Source organism: Monodon monoceros, unplaced genomic scaffold (genome assembly GCF_005190385.1).
Source record: "Monodon monoceros isolate NGI ecotype Baffin Bay Population unplaced genomic scaffold, NGI_Narwhal_1 Super_Scaffold_18, whole genome shotgun sequence".
NCBI classification, from domain to species: Eukaryota; Metazoa; Chordata; class Mammalia; order Artiodactyla; family Monodontidae; genus Monodon; species Monodon monoceros.
Window position 1 is genome coordinate 123,336,471 of NW_021703774.1, and position 20,241 is coordinate 123,356,711.

Here is a 20,241-nt window from a genome sequence, read left to right on the forward strand (position 1 = left end):
ACGAGCGCCATGTTGCATAGTTGGATCCCCATTCACCCTTCTGGCCCAGAGTTGCAAAGAAACTGGAACATCAACAGTGGGCAAGAGGTCAGCAATTTGGGGAGAGTGGAGATCCAGAATTCTTTTTTTCCAGAGCCAACGAGCCCTGAGTCAGAAGGAGAGAAGCTCTGAATCAAGAAAAACCTTGGCCTGAGGAGCCAGCTGGGTCTTCTCAGATAAATTTATTTTTACTCTAGTGTTTGTTTATTTGGGTGGGTGAGAAGGGGGAATCTATCATTTATTGGGCCATACCATGAGTCAGAAGCTCTACATCCTGTCATATTTATTCCTTATAACTCCTCATTCTGATGAGGGTGCTAAAGCTTAGAGAGGTTAAGAAACTGACTCAAGAAGTCCCTACAAATCTAAAAAAAAAAAAAAGCTTCTGAAGAACCTAGGGGCAGGATAGGAATAAAGACGCAGACTTAGAGAACAGACTTGAGGACACGGAGAGGGGAACAGTAAGTTGGGATGAAGTGAGAGAGTGGCATGGACATATATACACCACCAAATGTAAAATAGATAGCTAGTGGGAAGCAGCCACATAGCACAGGGAGATCAGCTCGGTGCTTTGTGACCAGCTAGAAGGGTGGGATAGGGAGGGTGGGAGGGAGGGAGATGCAAGAGGGAAGAGATATGGGAACATATGTATATGTATAGCTGATTCACTTTGTTATAAAGCAGAAACACACCATTGTAAAGCAATTATACTCCAATAAAGATGTTAAAAAAAATTAATTAGGGCTTCCCTGGTGGCTCAGTGGTTGAGAGCCCGCCTGCCAATGCAGGGGACACGGGTTCATGCCCCGATCTGGGAAGATCCCACATGCCGCGGAGCAGCTGGGCCCGTGAGCCATGGCCGCTGAGCCTGCGCGTCCGGAGCCTGTGCTCCGCAACGGGAGAGGCCACAGCAGTGAGAGGCCCGCGTACCGCAAAAAAAAAGAAAAAAAAAATTAATAAAAAAAAAAAGTCCCTACAGAAAAGTAATGCGAGATTTTAGTGCGCCCCCTGGTGGATATGAGAGAGGAGGGCGATATCCAGACGGAGTCTGGGGTCCCTAGGAGCATCTCAAAGACAGGGTACTTCTCGTCCCTTCTTGGGCAGTGCTGAGAGTGGGTTTCAAGCCAGTGGTCCTACTGTTGTTGTCACCCTCTCCTACTGGTAAGAATACACTAAAAAGGAAAAGCTGTCCACTGCCTCTCTCCCTTCAGTCTTCTTTCTGCTCTGCCCTGTGGAAAATGATCTAAACTTAGTGAGCGTAGCCTTTCTGACTTCGCTTTGTCTGAGAAGCGAAGAGTGAACAGCTCCCTCATAAACCATTATAAGAATTCTGCTGCCTGAAAAGGCTTTCAGCATCAAAAATAACTTGGTGAATGTAATCCAAGAAAGGACAAAGTCTGATGCATTTGTGAATGCGTGCCCCGTTTGTGTTTTGAAGTATATTATAGGAAAGGTGTTTCTGTGAATTGATAAATCATTTCCTCTTAAGACTTCAAAAAAACTACTGTACTTATAATAAAGTAATATTTTACTTCTGAACTTTTCCTGATGCAAATAATAACTTTTAAAAAACTGTTAGAGCTTAGCCTGTATCAGAGAAGAGAGTCTGTAATCAAGACCCCTTGGAAAGCTGGGCAGTTTGAACACTACTGGTCACAGCTTTATCTGTGAAGATTTTTTTGTTTTTTTTTTTGGTTTTGGAACACTGCTGACTTGGTTCTTGTTATTCGGGAAGATCTTTTGCTTTTCTGCTCCACCACCTAGCAGCCACATGACCCTAGGCAAGTTATTTCACCTCTCTGAGCCTCAATTTCCTCATCTGTAAAATGAGGATAATTCTATATGCAGCATAGGCTTATTGGAGGATTCAATGAGCTAAGGGAAGTAAACTGTTTCAAAAGAGTGTTTGGTGCATGAGAGATATGAAGACACTTGGTGGGTACTCTTCTCTCACTTAGCTCTAATATAAAAATCATCATAATTGGCACTTTTCCCATCATACTTATATGGCTCTTCTATTAATCTTGACCTGGCTTATACCACAGCTCTCTATGGAAGTTTCACCAATGTCATACAGTTGATTACAAAGTATATGCAATTTGTGGGTTTAAGTCTGGGTACCTTGACTTCAGAACTTATGACTGCCTTCAGCAACCCCAGTCCAAAGTGAAGACAATCCTCACCTGGAAGTTTTAAAAATCACTGTACTGGAAATTTCCATCTGTGGATCTATCTCCCCCTTAGCCTGTCAGTTCGTCTTTGCATCCTCAGTGTCATGACCAGTGTCCGCCTCCTAAGAATGACCTGGCAAACACTTCACAATTCTTATTTTCATACCAACCTCATGTTATATATACTTTTATTATCTGCATGGTACTCATGAGGCAAGTAAGGCACAGAGAATTTAAGCGCCTTGCTCAAGAACACAAAGTAAGTGGTAAAGCTGGAGCTTGAACCCAGCTAGCACAGCTGCTCTATCTGGAGAATAAAGTCTTAACTGCTGGCATGCTGGCACGTAGTAGGCATCCCCCAGGTGTCCTGCTACTCTGAACTGATTTAATTGATAGTCATACCTCCTGGTCGTTACCCGGGCATAACGATGTCTATCTTGTTTTACAGCTAGAAAACAGCAAAATAATGGAAACTTTTTAAGAGCAAAGCTTTAACTCCCCTTCCATCTCTGTTTTCTATCTTCTGTTAATTCTCTGCTACTTACTCTTATCTTTGTCACTGACCACATTCTGCTATCCAACCCAAATTCCCTGCATTGCATCTGGTACAGTATGTGTGACTAGTAAGCAAGGGAAAGCAACCTGTTCTGTCTGAAAATATCTCCAGAAATGCTGTGCCAGCCTGTGATGAGACAGGGTTGGGAAAGGGAAGGAGAGAGAGTTGAATACTGCAGCAAAACTAATCTTCCCATCTGCTGCTTTTGTATTTAAACATTGATTCTGAGGTTGGATACCTCCTATAATTATATAAGGGCCTCAGGCTCCTGGCAGCCAATCTTCCCTGGGGATTTACAATAGACCTTTGTCCTCCATCAATATAAACCAGGTTACAAATAATACTTTCTACTTTTACTGAATCCCTTTCATATGAGGAGGCCAAAGAATTCATCCCTTCAGTGCAATGTGATACAGGTTGGAATATTCTTCTTTCACCAAAGACAAAGACAGGGAGAAAGAGACCAAGTGAATGTACTGAATAAGCCGCTTCTGGTCTCAACAGTCTGAGGCTGTGCTGTAAACTGGTGTATGGGGCTGGCTCTTTTCTCTTTCTTCTTGACTTCTATGGTTCGAGGGTAGCTGTTTATCCAAATGAATTACTTCATTGAACAAGTGAATATAAAACACCCAGTTTTTTCCCCACCTTTGGAACCAAAAGATTCCCTATCCCTCTTCTATCTTGCTTGTTAAGGCTCAGGAGACTGGTTGTTGTCCACTACAGGAAGGAGCTCTGCAGCCTTCAAAACGGGGCTCTCCTGACCTGAGACCGGCTGCTATCTGGAGGGTGAGCCCCTGGACACTGTGCCATACTGGCACTTAGTAGACACACCAGTTGTCAAAGACATAGTAGGAAAAAAAGAATGTAAAATAGCTCATTCATATTTTTTAAATCAATTACATGTTGAAATGATAACATTCCAAATATATCTGTAAGTAAAATGTATTATTAAAATTGTCCCCGTTTCTTTTTACTTTCTAAAATGTGGCTACAAGAAAGTTTTTTTTTTTTGCTGTACGCGGGCCTCTCACCGCTGTGGCCCCTCCCGTTGCAGAGCACAGGCTCAGCGGCCATGGTTCACGGGCCCAGCCGCTCCGCAGCATGTGGGATCTTCCAGGAACCGGGGCACGAACCCGCGTTCCCCGCATCGGCAGGCGGACTCCCAACCACTGCGCCACCAGGGAAGCCCTACAAGAAAGTTTTAAATTATGCATGTGGCTTGCATCCGTGGCCTGCTTTATATTTCTATGGGATAGCACTTCACTAATGTGATCCTTCAAGCCGACGTCGTGTCCCCAGGGGTTCTCCTGTCAAATGTTCTCCCACCCTTGTCCTGACTAACTTGTTCTTCTGGGGAGCTCCAGTATTAGCTTCTCTTTTTTTTTAGGGTCAGAAAACTTTAATAACACCTGGACAGAATCAATACTAACAATTTAAGGGGAAGTTTATACGTGATATTTTCTAAAGATTTAAACTATTCTAAAAGATTTTATCTTTAAAATTGTTTAAAAGAACAAGCTAACAAACAAAAACTTCACCCTATTTAACCCTCAGCAACTCGACTGTGGACTCACTTTACCCACACCTCGAAATCCTTCCAACCAATTAAGAAACTAAAAAGCAGAAACTCACGTGGGATTCTGACTGTCAGGCCTATCTTTCGATGTGTAGACTCTCCTATGCCCTTTGTCCTTCTGATGCTCCATCTTTTAACTGCAGTGACTCGCTCATTGCCTGAGCTCCACTTTGTTCTATGGTTCACAAAGTTAGTCAGCTGCATGGAGAATGGACAATGCTGAAATCTGCAGTATTACATTCTGAAAGGTCCTCTCTGACTCCTCACTCCTTCCCCTGCCTGGCCATCATCACCCCCAGCCGAGCCTTGAACCCCTCCTTGAACCTGAGGGCCCTCACCACCTCCTTGCTATTTCTGTCCTCCTGCTGGACTGTGAGCTCAAGGGCATGGAGCCTGGACCCGGCTTGTTCACTTCCATATCCCCACATGCAGCAGGGCTCTAGGCCTAAAGAGGGGTTTTCATGTATGTGTTTGCTTGAATGAATAAATGAATGAGTGAGTGAATGAAGGAGTGAATTCAGCTCCATCTGCACACAGGTATTTCTCTTCCAGACCCATGGCCCAAACCACCATTTCAGAAAGTTTGTGACTTGCTATGATCGAGACAGTGAGAGGACACTGAAGAAATTTACAGAGGAAATTGGAAAGGTTAATGTGGCTTTAACCCATCGTCATATCTTTTCATACATCATCCCCATATATAGTCGAGGTGACTTTCTTCTTAAAGGATAGAAGCTGTATTAACTGAAGGAAAAGTGTGCTGGAATCATGGATTGAAATGCTTTGTCAAAGCAAAGGAAACAGTATGAAAGTTTGTGCAGAAGGAGATGATAGAGGGAATCTGAGGGAAAGAATTGGTGACACTCCTCCCCCTACCCCTTAAAGGGCTCTAACCCAACACTGAGGCTGTTGGTAACACAGCAACAGTTTCTACCTGTTATTACATTTACTGTTTTAACAACACCCAGGTGTTTTTGCTTGATTCATAGATTAGGTTCTACTTTTTGGCTTCAACATAGAAAGTATTTTTTCTCTTAAAAGCAACTATGGGGACCTCCCTGGCGGTCCAGTGGTTATGACTCTGGCTTGCACTGCCAGGGGCATGGGTTCGATCCCTGGTTGGGGAACTAAGATCCTGCAAGCTACGTGGTGTGGCCAAAAATTTAAAAATAAAAAAATTTTAAAAAGCAACTATGGCAAAAAATAGTACAGGATATTTTTGAGGAAATGGAGTTTTTAGGAGAAACCAAGGTGTGGGAAAATGAGTAACTATGTGGGAACCAGAACATCAAAGGTCTCCTTTACCCTCAACATATTCACACACCCACCTTCATAAATACACACGCATATAGATACATTCATACACATTCACACTCAAACACCCACACATATACACCCACACTTATACCCACATGTATCCCACACTCACTGAGGAGGGTGATTCACATGTTGGAATTTAACACCTAATGTGATGGTGTCAGGAGGTGGGGCCTCTGCAAGTTGATTAGGCCCTGAGGGTGGAGCCCCCATGGGTGGGATTAGCACTCTCTAAGAGACCCCAGAATGCCGTCTAGCCCCTTCCACCACGTGAGGATACAACAGAAGTCTGCGACACAGAAGAGGGCCCTCACCCAACCATGCTGGCAGCTGGATCTCAGACTTCCAGCCTCCAGAACTGTGAGAAATTGATCTCTGTTATTCATAAGCCCCTAGTCTGTGGTATTTTATTATACTAAGACACATACATGCATAACATACATGCCCGCACACTCACACACGTACTCACATATATACACCCACACACTCACATCCCTCCCACGCATACAAAACTCCCACGCATTCACACACATGTGCACTCACTCACATAGACAACACACATGCACACACGCCACTCCAGACACGCACATTCACACATCCTCGCCTCCCTCCACACACACCGGGGCTGTACCCATTCAGCACCACGCTGCTCTCCCCTAGTGTAAACATCCCACAGAAGCGGAAGGTCATTTCACTTCTCCCAATCTGCGAGGGAAACGCGTTCTCTCTGTGTTCACAGGCTGATGGGGTTTTACTTGGGGCTTCCTCTGGTGCCAAAGCCCCAAATTCCCCTTTGCAGTGGCGGGGTGTCCCCCTTATCTGGTTTCCCAGTATTGATCAAAGTGAAAAAAGAAAAATCAGCCACCACACACGTCTTTGCTTCCCTTCCCCAGTGTGGTCTGACTGAGGCCCCACCACAAAGCACTTGATCCGGCTACAGTGTTTCTTTCTAGCCTGAGGTTTAGATGAGTTCCTTGTGTCACAGCACAGCCCTGTGCGTGAGACTCCCAAGCCTGCCTAAGGGGGGCAAGAGGAATCCCCAGGCGGATAAGTGGGAGAGGGGTGGTTCCAGAGGGCAGTATTTCTGCCCAGGAAAGGCTTCCAGCACAAGCACCACATCATGGAATCCTCTCATGGGAAATCACTTCCCCTCCCTAGACCTCAGTTTCCGTGTTTGTAAAACGAGTGTTAGAACTGCATGCTGCTAAATGCTCTTTGGCTCTAGAGGTCTGGGATTTGTGGTTCTGGGGTCCAGAGCAGGACTGCTCATCTCAGCAACTCCAGCCGGGGTTTAATTGCCTCTCCCAGGTGCGTGGAGAGGCAATCGAAGAAGCCCAGGATTCGACAGAGAAGGACTAAATCCTGTAATGACCCTATAAAACTGAAGACTGGGTCCAACTTTCCTTTCTCAGGCTGGACAATCACTGAAGGTTTTGAAGGTGCCCTGTCATGACTACCATCTGGCACAAGGTTATAGAAGCTTCTAGTATTTACATTTTTGGTTTCTTATTCAAATCGATTCCAGTCCAAAGCATCCTTCTTGGGCCCACAATTCTGGCTCCACAAAAGGAAAGATTTTCTAACTTCTCAATAAGAGATGCCATCGAGGCATGGGCTTCCTCCAAAGCGATTCTCCCTGTCCCAGAAGGTCCCAGATATCTGTCTGTCCTGGCTGGGCTGGGAGCAATGTTTATGAGAGAAAGCGTGGACTAGAAGTGCTTTAAAGCCTCTTTGAATTTCAAGGCTTCATTTTAGAATCTAAGCTTCGTGAGGAACAGCGACAGGATCAGGATGAGTAGCAGAGAGGAGTTTGCATACGCAAGCTTGCTAAGCATTACCTGTTGGCTAACAAATAGTTATTTTGACTTTGCTCTGACGTTGGTTTCAGGGTACCCTGCTCGTGCCTGTTCTAAATTCTCTCTGTGACAGTATACACAGATATAGCACCAGGCACGTTGCTTACCCTGTTAGGATAAAAATCATGATGCAGTATCATTTAATTTTTCCTTGGTGGCCCCCGTGATTTTTCTGCGTTTGTGTCTTCTCATTGACTGGGCCCTACAACGGCCTTGTCAGCTCTGCAGGTACCAGGCTCATTACCCTCATTCTACCGAGAGATACCCTAGAGCAGAGAGGAGTGAAATGGGACCAGAACAGAGTATCTTTTCAGATAATTGTAAAGCACATTTTGGGAGGAGGGATCTTTATGGGAGGAAGAATATTCGTTTTAACCAGTCGCTTACTTCTGAAAACGAAAACCAATAGCCAGGAATTGAGCTGGGTTCTTCTATACTATTTACAAATCATGGCTGCTCTAAATGCCTTGCTTTAGGAATAATCTTGCTATTAACAATGCTTTATTTTAAGACAAATTTTAAGCTGCAGTTTTAGTTTCGAAGGGAAGAACTTGATTATGACTCACCAAGCTATTTATAGTAGACTCCTCTTATGCCAGACATTTCGTGTGTGTGTGTGTGTGAGAGAGAGAAAGGGAAAGAGGGAGCAAGAGCTCATTTCTTAAAACCGAAGAAGATTGCAATTATCAAAATCTATCAAGCTAACCCCACCAGAGGACTTTATTAGTCTGACTTCTGGTTTCATGCTCATCAGCTTCATAATTCCAGAACTGTTTATTTGCCCTTAACTAGAAGAACTGTCGTAAAAGGGATGTAAGTTTTGGGAAATAAAACCTCTTCTTGTGAACATGCCAATCAGTAGCTCAATTCAAATAGTATTTTTTTGGACAAAGATGAGTCATGCTGTAGCAGAAAGAGCTCTGGATGGGTTTCAGTCCCAGCTCTGCACTTAGTAGGTGGGTGACTTTGAGAAGAACCTCCTTTCTTGGACTCTCAGTGTTTTCATGTGTTAGTGGGGATACCAGTATGTACCTCTTAGAGTTTTTGTAAGGATTAAGTGAAATGATAATGCCAGCTTTCAGTACTCTGTAAAACTTTTACATTTTGTAATAACATTAGGCCTCATTGTTTTCTGGAAGGTTGTTCAGTTTACTACTGTTTTACTACTATTCGTAAAGGCTGCTTCCTTTTCCTATTCCTATTATTGTCTACTATTATTAGTATTCCTGAGGTAGAGCAGCTTTTTTTCCATCCTTTCCCTTTTCAGTGACCATAGAAAACATATTGTTTTCCATTTGGTTTTTTTTTTAACATCGTTATTGGAGTATAATTGCTTTACAATGGTGTGTTAGTTTCTGCTTCATAACAAAGTGAATCAGCTATACATATACATATATCCCCATATCTCCTCCCTCTTGAGTCTCCCTCCCACCCTCCCTACCCCACCCCTCTAGGTGGTCACAAAGCACCAAGCTGATCTCCCTGTGCTATGCAGCTGCTTCCCACTAGCTATCTATTTTACATTTGGTAGTGTATATATGTCCATGCCATTCTCTCATTTTGTCCCAGCTTACCCTTCCCCCTCCTTGTGTCCTGAAGTCCATTCTCTACATCTGTGTCTTTATTCCTGTCCTGCCCCTAGGTTCTTCAGAACCTTTTTTTTAGATTCCATATATATGTGTTAGCATACGGTATTTGTTTTTCTCTTTCTGACTTACTTCACTCTGTATGACAGACTCTAGGTCCATCCACCTCACTAGAAATAACTCAATTTCATTTCTTTTTATGGCTGAGTAATATTCCATTGTATATATGTACCACATCTTCTTTAACCATTCATCTGTCGATGGACACTTAGGTTGCTTCCATGTCCTGGCTATTGTAAATAGTGTTGCAATAAACATTGTGGTACATGTCTTTTTGAATTATGGTTTTCTCAGCGTATATGCCCAGTAGTGGGATTGCTGGGTCATATGGTAGTTCTATTTGTAGTTTTTTAAGGAACCGCCATACTGTTTTCCATAGTGGCTGTATTAATTTACATTCCCACCAACAGTGCAAGAGGGTTCCCTTTTCTCCACACCCTCTCCAGCATTTATTGTTTGTAGATTTTTTGATGATGGCCATTCTGACTGGTGTGAGGTGATACCTCATTGTAGTTTTGATTTGCAAGAAACCATAATCTTAAACATCCACAGCTTTAATTTCCCCACAAATGAATAAGTGAGGTTGCATGGTCACTGTTGGGCATATTGTATGAATCAGAAGAGAAGGTGTACTGAGTGGGGTCAAAGGGTGGACATGCTCGGGGATGGGAGGGAACCTTGATCCGACTGGAAGTGGGTGAGGGAAAGATGTGATTGTGTGGAGTCAGGAAGTCAGAGTTCTCACCCTTGTTTGGGAAAAATAAATGACACAGAATCAAGCATCATGAGGATCTGGCTGAGAAAATGAGCTCCAACACAGACTCTGAAGGCTCATACCAAAGCCACTATGGAAACAGAAGGTCTTTTTCTGGCCTTGAAACGTATCATTCAAATATGTAATTCTCTTCATATGTCAATTATATCTCAATAAAAACAAAACAAAAAACCCAAATCTATAACTTTCCTGAATTTTAAGTGAACACTGCAAACTTACCTTCCAGAAAAGAGAAATCTGTTGTCTATTGTAGTCAATGGCCTGTCTCATGTACCAGACATCTAATGTTCCAGTAGGCTCTGTTTTGAAGGGGAAAAAAAACAGTTTCATATATACATATATATCTATACAATATGAAGACTTTGGAAGTCAATTGGTTATTCATTAAATAATTCAGGGGGAGTAGGATTATAGGATAATTTCAATTTTCTTTGTGTCCCAGTATCTTCCTTTTTCTGCTGTTATACAATGAACATGTATATATCTTTGACTACAGAAGTCAGAAAAAACAAGGTTACCTTGAAGACAAATTTTTAAAAATGACGAGGAAATTAGATTCTTAACTTACTCTTAAAACGTGTATTAGTAAAACAACTCACAGAAAGTACGTCTGGTTAATTCTTTTTTATTGGAATGCAGAAAGAATTCTCAATAGAAAAATAAACATAAATCATAAGGGAAACATTTTTTTGATCCTGTAAAAATACAAAATACAAATGATGAACTTTGAGTTCATCTCCGTTCCTGAACTTATGCTGGAGTATAATTATTTGGTTTTATGATCACTAGACAATAATCTATTAGTAAGGAGGCCTATCTCATTCATCTTAATACTCCTCATACCTAGCACAATGCTTAGAATGTAACAGACTCCCAGTTACTCTTGTTAAATGATGAATAAGCAAATGAAAAAAACAGGCAATATTATCTACTTGATGCTGAAACACAGGCTGAACTCATAGAAGAAATAATCACCAATCCATAAGACGATGGTCAAATATTACCTAATTTAATTTGAGAAAGTCAACAGAACATACTTGAAAAGAAACTGAATAATCAACTCCTGTGTCTAAGAGTGTGTGTGTGTGTGTGTGTGTGTGTGTGTGTGTGTGTATGAATGGGTCAAGTAGTTTTATTTCTCCCACTGTCAGATCTGTTTTGATTTACAGCCAGGGGTGGAATCAGCAGGAGCAATCCCTGAAAACAGGCTTCAACTGCACCAACCTTACTTGTGTAACAGTGACATTCAGAGTATATTAGGGTGAGGCTATCTTGGGGTTCCTTTTGGAGCAGCAAGTTCCATTTAACCAGATGGAAATTTCCAGAAACTAAGTCCCATCTGGAGAGCCGAAGACAAACAGCCAGAGAGGGGAGAAGAGAAAGAAGGACAGGGAGGAAGCACATGTCCCAGCACATACTATGGGCAGGTCCTTTGTGGGCCCATTCAATTACATCTCCCGTCCTCCTCAGCCCCGTGATGCACTAGGTTCAGTGCAGTGGTTAAAGTGTGAGCTCCAGAGCCAGACTGTCTATGGGCAAATCCCAGCTCTGTGATCTTGAACAAATGTTTACCATGTCCTCAAGCCAGGTTCCTCATCTGTCAAATGAGGACATTAATTCTACACATCAGATGGGGCTGTTGTGAGAATGTAAATGAACAGAAGAGTGCTGACACATGGTAAGTACTCAGTAAATTTTGCTGCTGTGTTTTCTTCCTTTGAGAACTGAAGTACTGAGAAGTTAAGGAACTTGATCAAGGTTCCAGAACTAATCATCGGAGAAGCCAGGCTTTGAACACAGCTCTGTTTTATCACGTAGCCTGCGCTCTTTGCTCTGCATCATGCGGTTGCCTGGCTCTGTGAAGGGTTATGATTTCTCTATAAAACTTTCATCCTCCATCAGGTACACCTTTCTATTCTCTTCCTTTGTCACTTCCTCTTCCTGCCTCTCTCACCTTTGTCTCTCTTTTTTTATTTCTAAACATCCACTTCTTTTCTTCCCCTTCTCTTCCCACCAGTGGTAGTATTTACCCTTGCAGCCAGGAATTAGAAGTAAGAAATGTGTACAGAAGACATTCTGAAAGTGCTCTCAATCGTTCAGGATTACAGGGAGCCAGGAGTCAAGCTCAGAACTTTTTTTCTGCTAGTCCAGATGCATAAAAGGAAAAAAGCACAGGCAACAGAAGGAAAGGAGGCCTGACATTTATTAACCACCTACCATGCGCCAGGTAATCTTTGGACACTTTATATGCATGATCTCACTTAATCCTCACACAAGGCAGAGGGTACATGTGATTATACCTGTTTTGCAGCTGAGGACAAGGAGGTTGACAAATGCTAAGTGATTTACAAAAAGCGTGGAGCTGGTGATGGCAAAGCTAAGAGCCGAGCCCAGGTCTCACTGTCTCCAAAGACCCCGCTCGTCCATTACAGTCCACCGTGTTGAGCAAAGATCTGAACACTCCACAAACTAGATAATCCAGACATTGACTACATAATCAGGATTTGGAAACTTGGGTGTGCTCAATGTCAAAGCCAGTGGACGTGTTCCATGGTGCTAAATGTCTTCAGTAAATTACATATTGGTAAGAAATTTAAAGGGAACACTCATTGTCTCATTGCCTCTCATTGTCACTCATTGCCTCTCATTGTCACTCATTGCCTCTACAACCTACCAGATTATTACAGAGCTAAGAATCAAATTCTAGAGTCATATTTTGTTCAAAGGATAAATTGCAAGTGAAGCTGAAATTTTAATGGTGCCCACTTGCAGCATAAGCCTCTATGGCAGAGAAATCATTAATCAAATCTGTATGAGTGTCAAGTGTAAAATTTCATGACCAGGAATGTCAAACCATTTCTGCTTAGAGCAACTTAAGGGCTAATATTAGAGACAATCTTTGACATTCAACTGTCATAAAATCACTTAAAGTCCTAACCTCAGTGTTATCTAACAAAAGACAGATAAAACTACTATGGGTAGGCAAGAAAAGGTAAGTCAAAGGCCCATATGTCCAAGTGACAAAAAAAAGATGGGTACAAATGATTAAAAATATGAATATTGAGAAATGGAAGTCAGTTCTCCTGAGATGAATGTACCTTCAAGGTAAAGGAAAAAACCATTGGGTTAAAGAGGAGGGAATCACCAATATGAAAAAAGAGGACATCCTAAATTAAGCAGAAGATCAGTTTAACTGACCTAACTGACCTCGAGGGTTCTTTCAACTCTAAATCCCAAGATTCTAGGATTCTGTGAAATAGCACATGTGGTAAATAAATCAGGGCCAAGCCATGTGCTACTTCTGAGGTTAGCATCCGTCTCTGAAGCCAAGGCAAGTGCAAGGGCGTAAACAAGAGCAATTGAATTGCAAGTGGAAAGCAATCCCTCCACAGAGATTTTAGCAGGCAGTGGAGTGGAGTAGAAAGATCTCTAAGAACAGTGAAAATGGAGAATTTAACACAAAGTAAATATGAAAAAGGAATATCTTGAGAGATTTCAGGTAGTGGGCTAAATTGAACCCATGAGAATATTTTGGTCCAAACCATGCTCCAAGCAGGACAAGATAGAGATAAGTCATTTGCCATCTTGGTTACTCCACGTCCACTCTTTGGGCTGTGATACGTTTCTCTAAAATCTAGTTTCAAATAACTCAAACAGATTTACAAACACCCATTTGCTTAAACAATTTTTTAGTGGTACACTCTTGCCTTTATATGTTACCACCTGCTATGTCTCCATGGGAAGCCCTACACAGATGCTCCCACCCTTCCTCCTCTTTGATAACTTTCAACACTTGGTTCACTCTCTCTTTCCACTCCTTTCTGTCACTATTTTTGGGGGCTCATCATCCACCCTGGTGTTCCTTCCCAATGGCTGGTACTGTCTCTCCCTCCACCTGCTCACTTCCAATGATCTGATTCTCTCAACTTCTTCACTGAGCAAAAGGAAGCAATCAGACAGGGATTCCCTAATCTTTCCACCCTGGAAACTTTCGAACTTCCCCATCAATTCCCTAACACAGCACCCCTACTGATTTTACTGTGGATGAAGCATCCCCACTTCCATCAAAGACCAACCCCTTGAGTTCTGGATCCCATCCTCTTGCTTCATCAAGGATCTCTCTCCCACCATTATCCTACTTCCTGTATCATTAATTTCTCCCTCTCTGCTGGGCCCTTATCATCACCTTGCAAATATACTGTATTATCTCTGATCCTAAAAGCAAAAACAAATAGGGAATTTCTTAATACCACATCCTGCTCCAGCTACTGCCCAACATCTCTGCTCTCCTTCACAGAACGTCCTGAAGAGTTGTGAATTGTCACTGTCTTTATTCCCTCACCTAACATTCACTCTCAAGCAATGCCAATTGATTCTGTCTCCATCACACTACTGATGCTGCTCCTGGTCGGCAATGAATGCTATTTTGCCAAATCTAATGATCACTTCTCTATTCTCATTTCATTGGATTTATTGGCAGCATTTGACATAGCTGAATACTCCACCATCTTTTCTTTTCTTAAAGAAACATAACCTTTCAACATCCAGATCACAAGTGAAGAGCTTGTTTCTTAATAGAAGCAGAAATGTTTCATCCATACTAAAGTCAATGGAGGCCTCATGTTAGAGTGCCAAGGGAAAAAAGTGAGTTGCAAAAGATTACATACACATATAATTTTGATTAAGCTCAAAAATAAGCAAAACTAATCACTGTTTAGAAATACATACATTTCTGAAAGCTACGAGAAAAAGTATGAGGATGATATAAACACACAGTCCAGAATAGTGGTTACGTATAGTGAAGCGTGACACGGTAAGAATGTATTGGTAATTTTATAGCATTTAAGCTGAATGGTGGGTTTCTAAGTGTTCATTTTATTGTTACACTGTGTAATGAGAAAGTAGCTTAAACTAGGATAGTCAGAGTAGCAATGGAAAGAATGAATGCATTTTGAATGTTTTAGAAGAGTCAACTGCTGGTATGAGGGGATAGGAGAAAAGGAGAAGTTAAGGATGATTTCTGCATTTTTGACTTGAGTAGCTAGGAAGATGGTGGTGTCAATTACCACGATAGGAAAGATTGAAACAGAGGCATTTTGGAAACATTTTGCTTTGGAGAAAAAAATAAAAGTGTCTGTTTAGGCTATGTGAGGTTTAGAATGTCTGTTGACATCTAAGTGAAGATATGGAATAGGTGACTGGAACACAAACCTGAAGTTCTGGAAAGAGTCCAGGACAGAAACTATATTCTATCTTTCTCTCTCTCTCTTTACCTACCTATCTAGTTTTAGAGCCATGAGACTGAATGAGGTCAGCTGGGAAAAGAAGGGGGTCCAATATAAAGCCCTACAGATTGAGATTAAAAAGAGAAAAATGGCCAGCAAAAGAGACAAAGAAGAACTGACCAACATGGTAGAGTAAAAACCAGGAACAAGGGATTTCACAGAACTCAAGAGAATCAAGTACTTCTAGGAGGAAATAGCTCTTTTCTTCTACTGCAATAACCTTGGAGACCACATGTTCCAGATGGAGGAAGGCCACAAGATTCCCTTTGGACTTTGCAGGTTTTTCTTGGTGTCATCTCTTCCAGGAATCTTTCCGTGATGTTTCAAGATAGACTATAAGCTCTTGAGTCTGAGGATCTGACTGGTTATCATTATGTCTGAGCACCTGGCATAGTTCCTGATATACACACATTCCTCACAGATCATCCAGAGAAGTATTTTTTCCCCCAGTGGCTTCTCTTGGAGGGCTTCATGGAAAACATTTCTTCCCATTTGGGTGATCACTACTCTGTCAAATAGTTAAGCTCAGGCATTTACTTCTTCCAGGACAGATGTTGGGCTTAGAAGAGACCACAAGAAGATAAAAGGGTAGGGACACTCACTGGATCTAAAACGTAACATTTTCCCTCTAATGAAAATGTTTGTAGGTAAATCCCTTTAGAATGTAAAGAACCATTCATTCTCATTTCCTGAAGCCTTAGGCAAAAAGATGCAAGTATAATAGTTTCAAGTTTAGCTAGTTTAGGAGTCAGCAAACTATGGCCCATGGACCAAATCTGGCTGATTCCTTATTCCCTGTTTTGGTATAGCCAGTGAACTAATAATAATGGTTTTCACATTTTTAAATGGTTGAAAACAAGTCAAAAGAAGAATCATTTTTAGTGACATGAAAATTTTATAAAATTCAATTTTCAGTGTGCAAAAATAAAATTTTGGACACAGCTTTGTCTATGTATTTGTATACTGTCAATGGCTGCTTGCCTGTGATAACACTAGATTTTAGTAGTTGTGACAAAGATCATATGGTCTGCAAAGCTGAAAATATTTACTATATGGACCTTTATAGCAAATGTTTGCTGACTCCTAAGCTAGACTTACCATCTTGCTTGCTAACTAAGATGGTAAAATAACCTCTAGTATTTAATTGTTCACACCTAACCTATCCTAGCAATAGTTCAAAGTCACAAATGAATGAATAATTGTCTAGCTTCTTAATGTGAACATGGGTGGCTGCAGCTGGTAGCCTTGCATTTTCTCCCTCTTTGGGATCTCTCACCAATCACCTATGCCATCACCACAGTGGGGGAGGACTCCTCCTTTGCTGCTCTGGCACTAGTATGAGCATTTAACACTTCCTTTATTAATTGTTCACAGTCACATTTAGCAAGACCAAACATATAAATAAGACTGAAAAATGGTGAATGAACAGACAGAAACACCTAACTGATAATACAGCTCTAAGAAGTGGTTCATTCATCTTTATTTTGGAGTCTCTTCCTGGGTGTTCAAAATGATGAGGGAGTGCCTTCCCCCCAACATCTGGGCATATTCTCAGGCATGTTTGGACACTATGCAGCCCAAGTTCAGACTGTTTTCCCACTAGAAGTAAAATATGATTGCTTGTTTCCCAGTATCAGGCCCACTGATGGTTACTGATTGCTGGACTGTCCTCCTAAACATAAGAAAGTTATCTCTTTCCTTCCACCCCTTACTTAGTGGTCATTTAAAAAGTGTTTTTCATGGAGGACCATGACAAGAGTTGAATTTAATGACATGGGAAAGGGCCATATGGAGTGAATAATACCCTCATTCTCTGCTGGAGTGCTATAAATAACTGTGCCCAATCCACCAGGAGGTAACATATTGCTCTGTTTTGAGTAGCCAAGGCTGCAAAGAAAAAGCTCTACCATAAGATCATTCAGTTTTAGACAGTAACTAAAAAAAAAAAAAGAAAAAAGCTTACTAGTATTTTTTTTTTTAATGCCAAGTTATATATCCGTACACATCTCAGGGGTCAAAAGGAAATAGTGTTAAAAAAAAATTCACACCTTTTAGGTTTACATCAGTTGGTGTTTCATACAGAAACTGATGACAGGAACAGCGGTTAGAGGTGAAAACCATGAAGTTTAGAGTTAGAGAAAAGAGAACCTACAACAATCCGCAGAAAGATCAAACACAAAAAAGGGAGATTCAGACACTGAAAGGAAACCACCAGAGCTTGGTAGCGTGGTGTATCTCAGAGAATGCGTTTCTCTCTTTATGAATGTTTGCAACTACTCTGAATAAGCCAGCTTCCTTGGTTCAATTCATAACCATCTACGAGTTCATAACCGTAACAAGTTGCTGCACTCATTGTTATGATGGTGGTTTATTTTATAGGATATGAGAAAGTTACCGTCCTGCCTTGGGTTTTTAATGCAACAGATAAACACTTGAAGAAAAAAGAAAGAAAGAAAAACCTTTTCATACATCTCTAAATGGGTCATTATCAAGTGTGAGTAAAAATGATAAGAATTTACAAGCCCAGAGTTTCCCTAGTTTATACTTTAGCTTAATGTGATATAACTTAAAATTTTTCAGTCTATTTACTACCTTGGACTTGGACATAAAATATGGCCCATTTTCAAGAATTTTTTCTGTACTATGTATAAATAAAGTCTAAAAATCCATGAGGTATTTTTAAAATGCATTACTTTGACATTGTAATAAAAGGATAATAAGAGTAAGCTCCGGAGTATAAAAATGACACACATTTAAACAGAGAAAAAGTGGCTCAACATTAATTTAAGAGATGTTTATCATAAAAGGAGAGGAATAAATTATAATTTGCTGAATGAATTCATTTAAAAATATTTTTTTAAATAGCGAAATGCAATTATTGTCAGAAGAAAGGAAGAGTATACAATTATTCTACAATTTATATATTATTTATTTTATTAATAGTTTACATCCTTGAAAGTCACTGGGGTATCACTGATAAGTGTCATTAGTTACCGAAAACCACTAGTAGCTCACAGAAAATGAATGTAGCTTAATCATTAGGCTAGTTTACATGCACACATATCTATAAGTCTCACAAATAAGGACTTAGCTTTTCTGACATTAATGCTTCAAAATCTCCAGATAATAAAGCAACAGATTATATGTCAATTATTTTTCCTCTGAAACAAATTTTCATAAATTATGAAGCTGTACACTGTATCACTGAGTGCTTTTGAAAACTAATATTCAGATGGCTATTTCTTATATCTCCAAAGATTTAGTATTGTCATAAAGTTCATATAAGCATTTTTGCTTTTTCGATTATACTTCAATAAAATTGTCTTCCCAATAATTACCAAAAAGAAAAGTCCATCAGACTTAAAAATATATTTGATCTCCTCTTTATAGCTATGGGCAGTCTAGTGGTACTCATGTGAGCAGTGAGTATCAAAGGTTTGAAGAAGTGCAGTGCTGTAACATTTGGAGGAGAAAAGATTGCCAGATGTTCAACTTTATTTTAAAATGTTGTCTCCAGAGTTTACCTTTTTTCAAGCTTTTAGTATGGCTTATAAAGCCATATTAATTTTCATAGAATCAAAAGGGTAAAATGTATCAAGGTTTAATGATAAAGGAATGAAATTAATTACTGGTTGCAGCTTTGTGGAATAAGAGAAAGTAACTGAGAAAGTAAGTGAAATAGAAATAAGAGATATAATCAAACATTACTGGGGCATAAACTTGTAACCAGCATGATAACGTGTGGCAAACACGTTACCTAATGTTAAAAAATTTTTAGCAATATAAACATATCTCCCTGGACAGCTTCAATACTTAAGTCAATGTCAAAATGAGCTTGTTAATTAATGCACTCATACTTTTTGATTCAGTAACAGTTCTTTAGAGATTCTATTCCAAGGAAATCATTACATCTTCCTCTCTCTCTCCTGTCTTTCCTCCACTCTATCCACCTCCCTCCCCTCCGTTTTTTTTTAGACACATACCTTCTTCTGGTGTTTGTGTTCTCAGTGATTCACTCCAATCACTCCAACTACCTTTATAAAGATGTAACTTAGAGGAAATCTGAAATTCATATTCTGTAAAGGGTTTCAGATCCAGCAAATCATGTCTTCCTTTGGCATTTGTGGCATTAACCTTGAATCCAACAAGATTTTAAAAAGTGCCTGTTAATACTAAATTAATTTAAATAAAGGTAGGAAAACGAGACCAGATAACGCTTTTTACTTTTCAAATCTGTCATTCAATAAGAAATATCAATGACTGGGTTACTGAATACAGTGATGTTAATCTGAAACAATAGCTTCTCATTAATAAAACAAAAAACTCCTGGGTCTAAGAATCCATCTATATGGATTCCAAGGGGGATCCCGAAACCAGCTGAAAAACAAGATTGAAAACTACCAGTTTTCAAAAGGGCCTTGAAGAAGCTTGTTTCTACACTAGAGATTATTCTTTATTTGGTTACAACTAGGATGTGATGAATGTTTTAACACAGACATAAAACTGGTCCCAAACAGAAACATTTAATTATATAAGAAAATTATATAGGAAAAATTATAGGTGAAAAATTTAATTATTATACCTCTCTACATGTGGAGCTGATCCTGTTATTATTATAAGCCATTATATTTTACAAAATACTGGAAGGAATTATAATCTTATATTTTTTATTGTAAAAAATTTAATGTTTAGGGAAATTCCTGGTGGTCCAGTGGTTAGGACTCCGTGCTTTCACTGCCAAGGACTGGGGCTCAATCCCTGGTAGGGGAACTAAGATCCCACAAGCCACATGGCATGGCAAAAAAAAAAAAAAAAAAAAAAATTAATGTTTACTATTACATCAAAATGTGAAGCTTTTTCTTTGGAATATTCAATTCAGATAAGCCCCTCTTTGAACATTCCCTAATATTTCTCTTTCCAATATGTTAAAAAAATTACTAAAAAGTAATAATGGAAGTAATGATGGGGTAGGGGGTAAAATAACAAGGAAAAATGACTCACTAGAAATAAATTGTAGAAA

General features: G+C 40.2%; 1 protein-coding gene across 4 annotated transcripts in view; it reads right to left on the reverse strand.

Annotated features, from left to right (window-relative positions):
• The window catches only part of IL12RB2 (interleukin 12 receptor subunit beta 2), an 80,778-nt gene that overhangs the window by 37,366 nt on the left and 23,171 nt on the right, over positions 1-20,241 (reverse strand). For all 4 annotated transcript variants that reach the window (XM_029228550.1, XM_029228553.1, XM_029228551.1 and 1 more), the window contains 2 exons: positions 19,205-19,355; positions 10,156-10,235 (listed from right to left, as the gene is read on the reverse strand). In XM_029228550.1, coding sequence (XP_029084383.1) covers positions 10,156-10,235; positions 19,205-19,355 — 231 coding nt within the window. The remainder of the gene's footprint in view (positions 1-10,155; positions 10,236-19,204; positions 19,356-20,241) is intronic.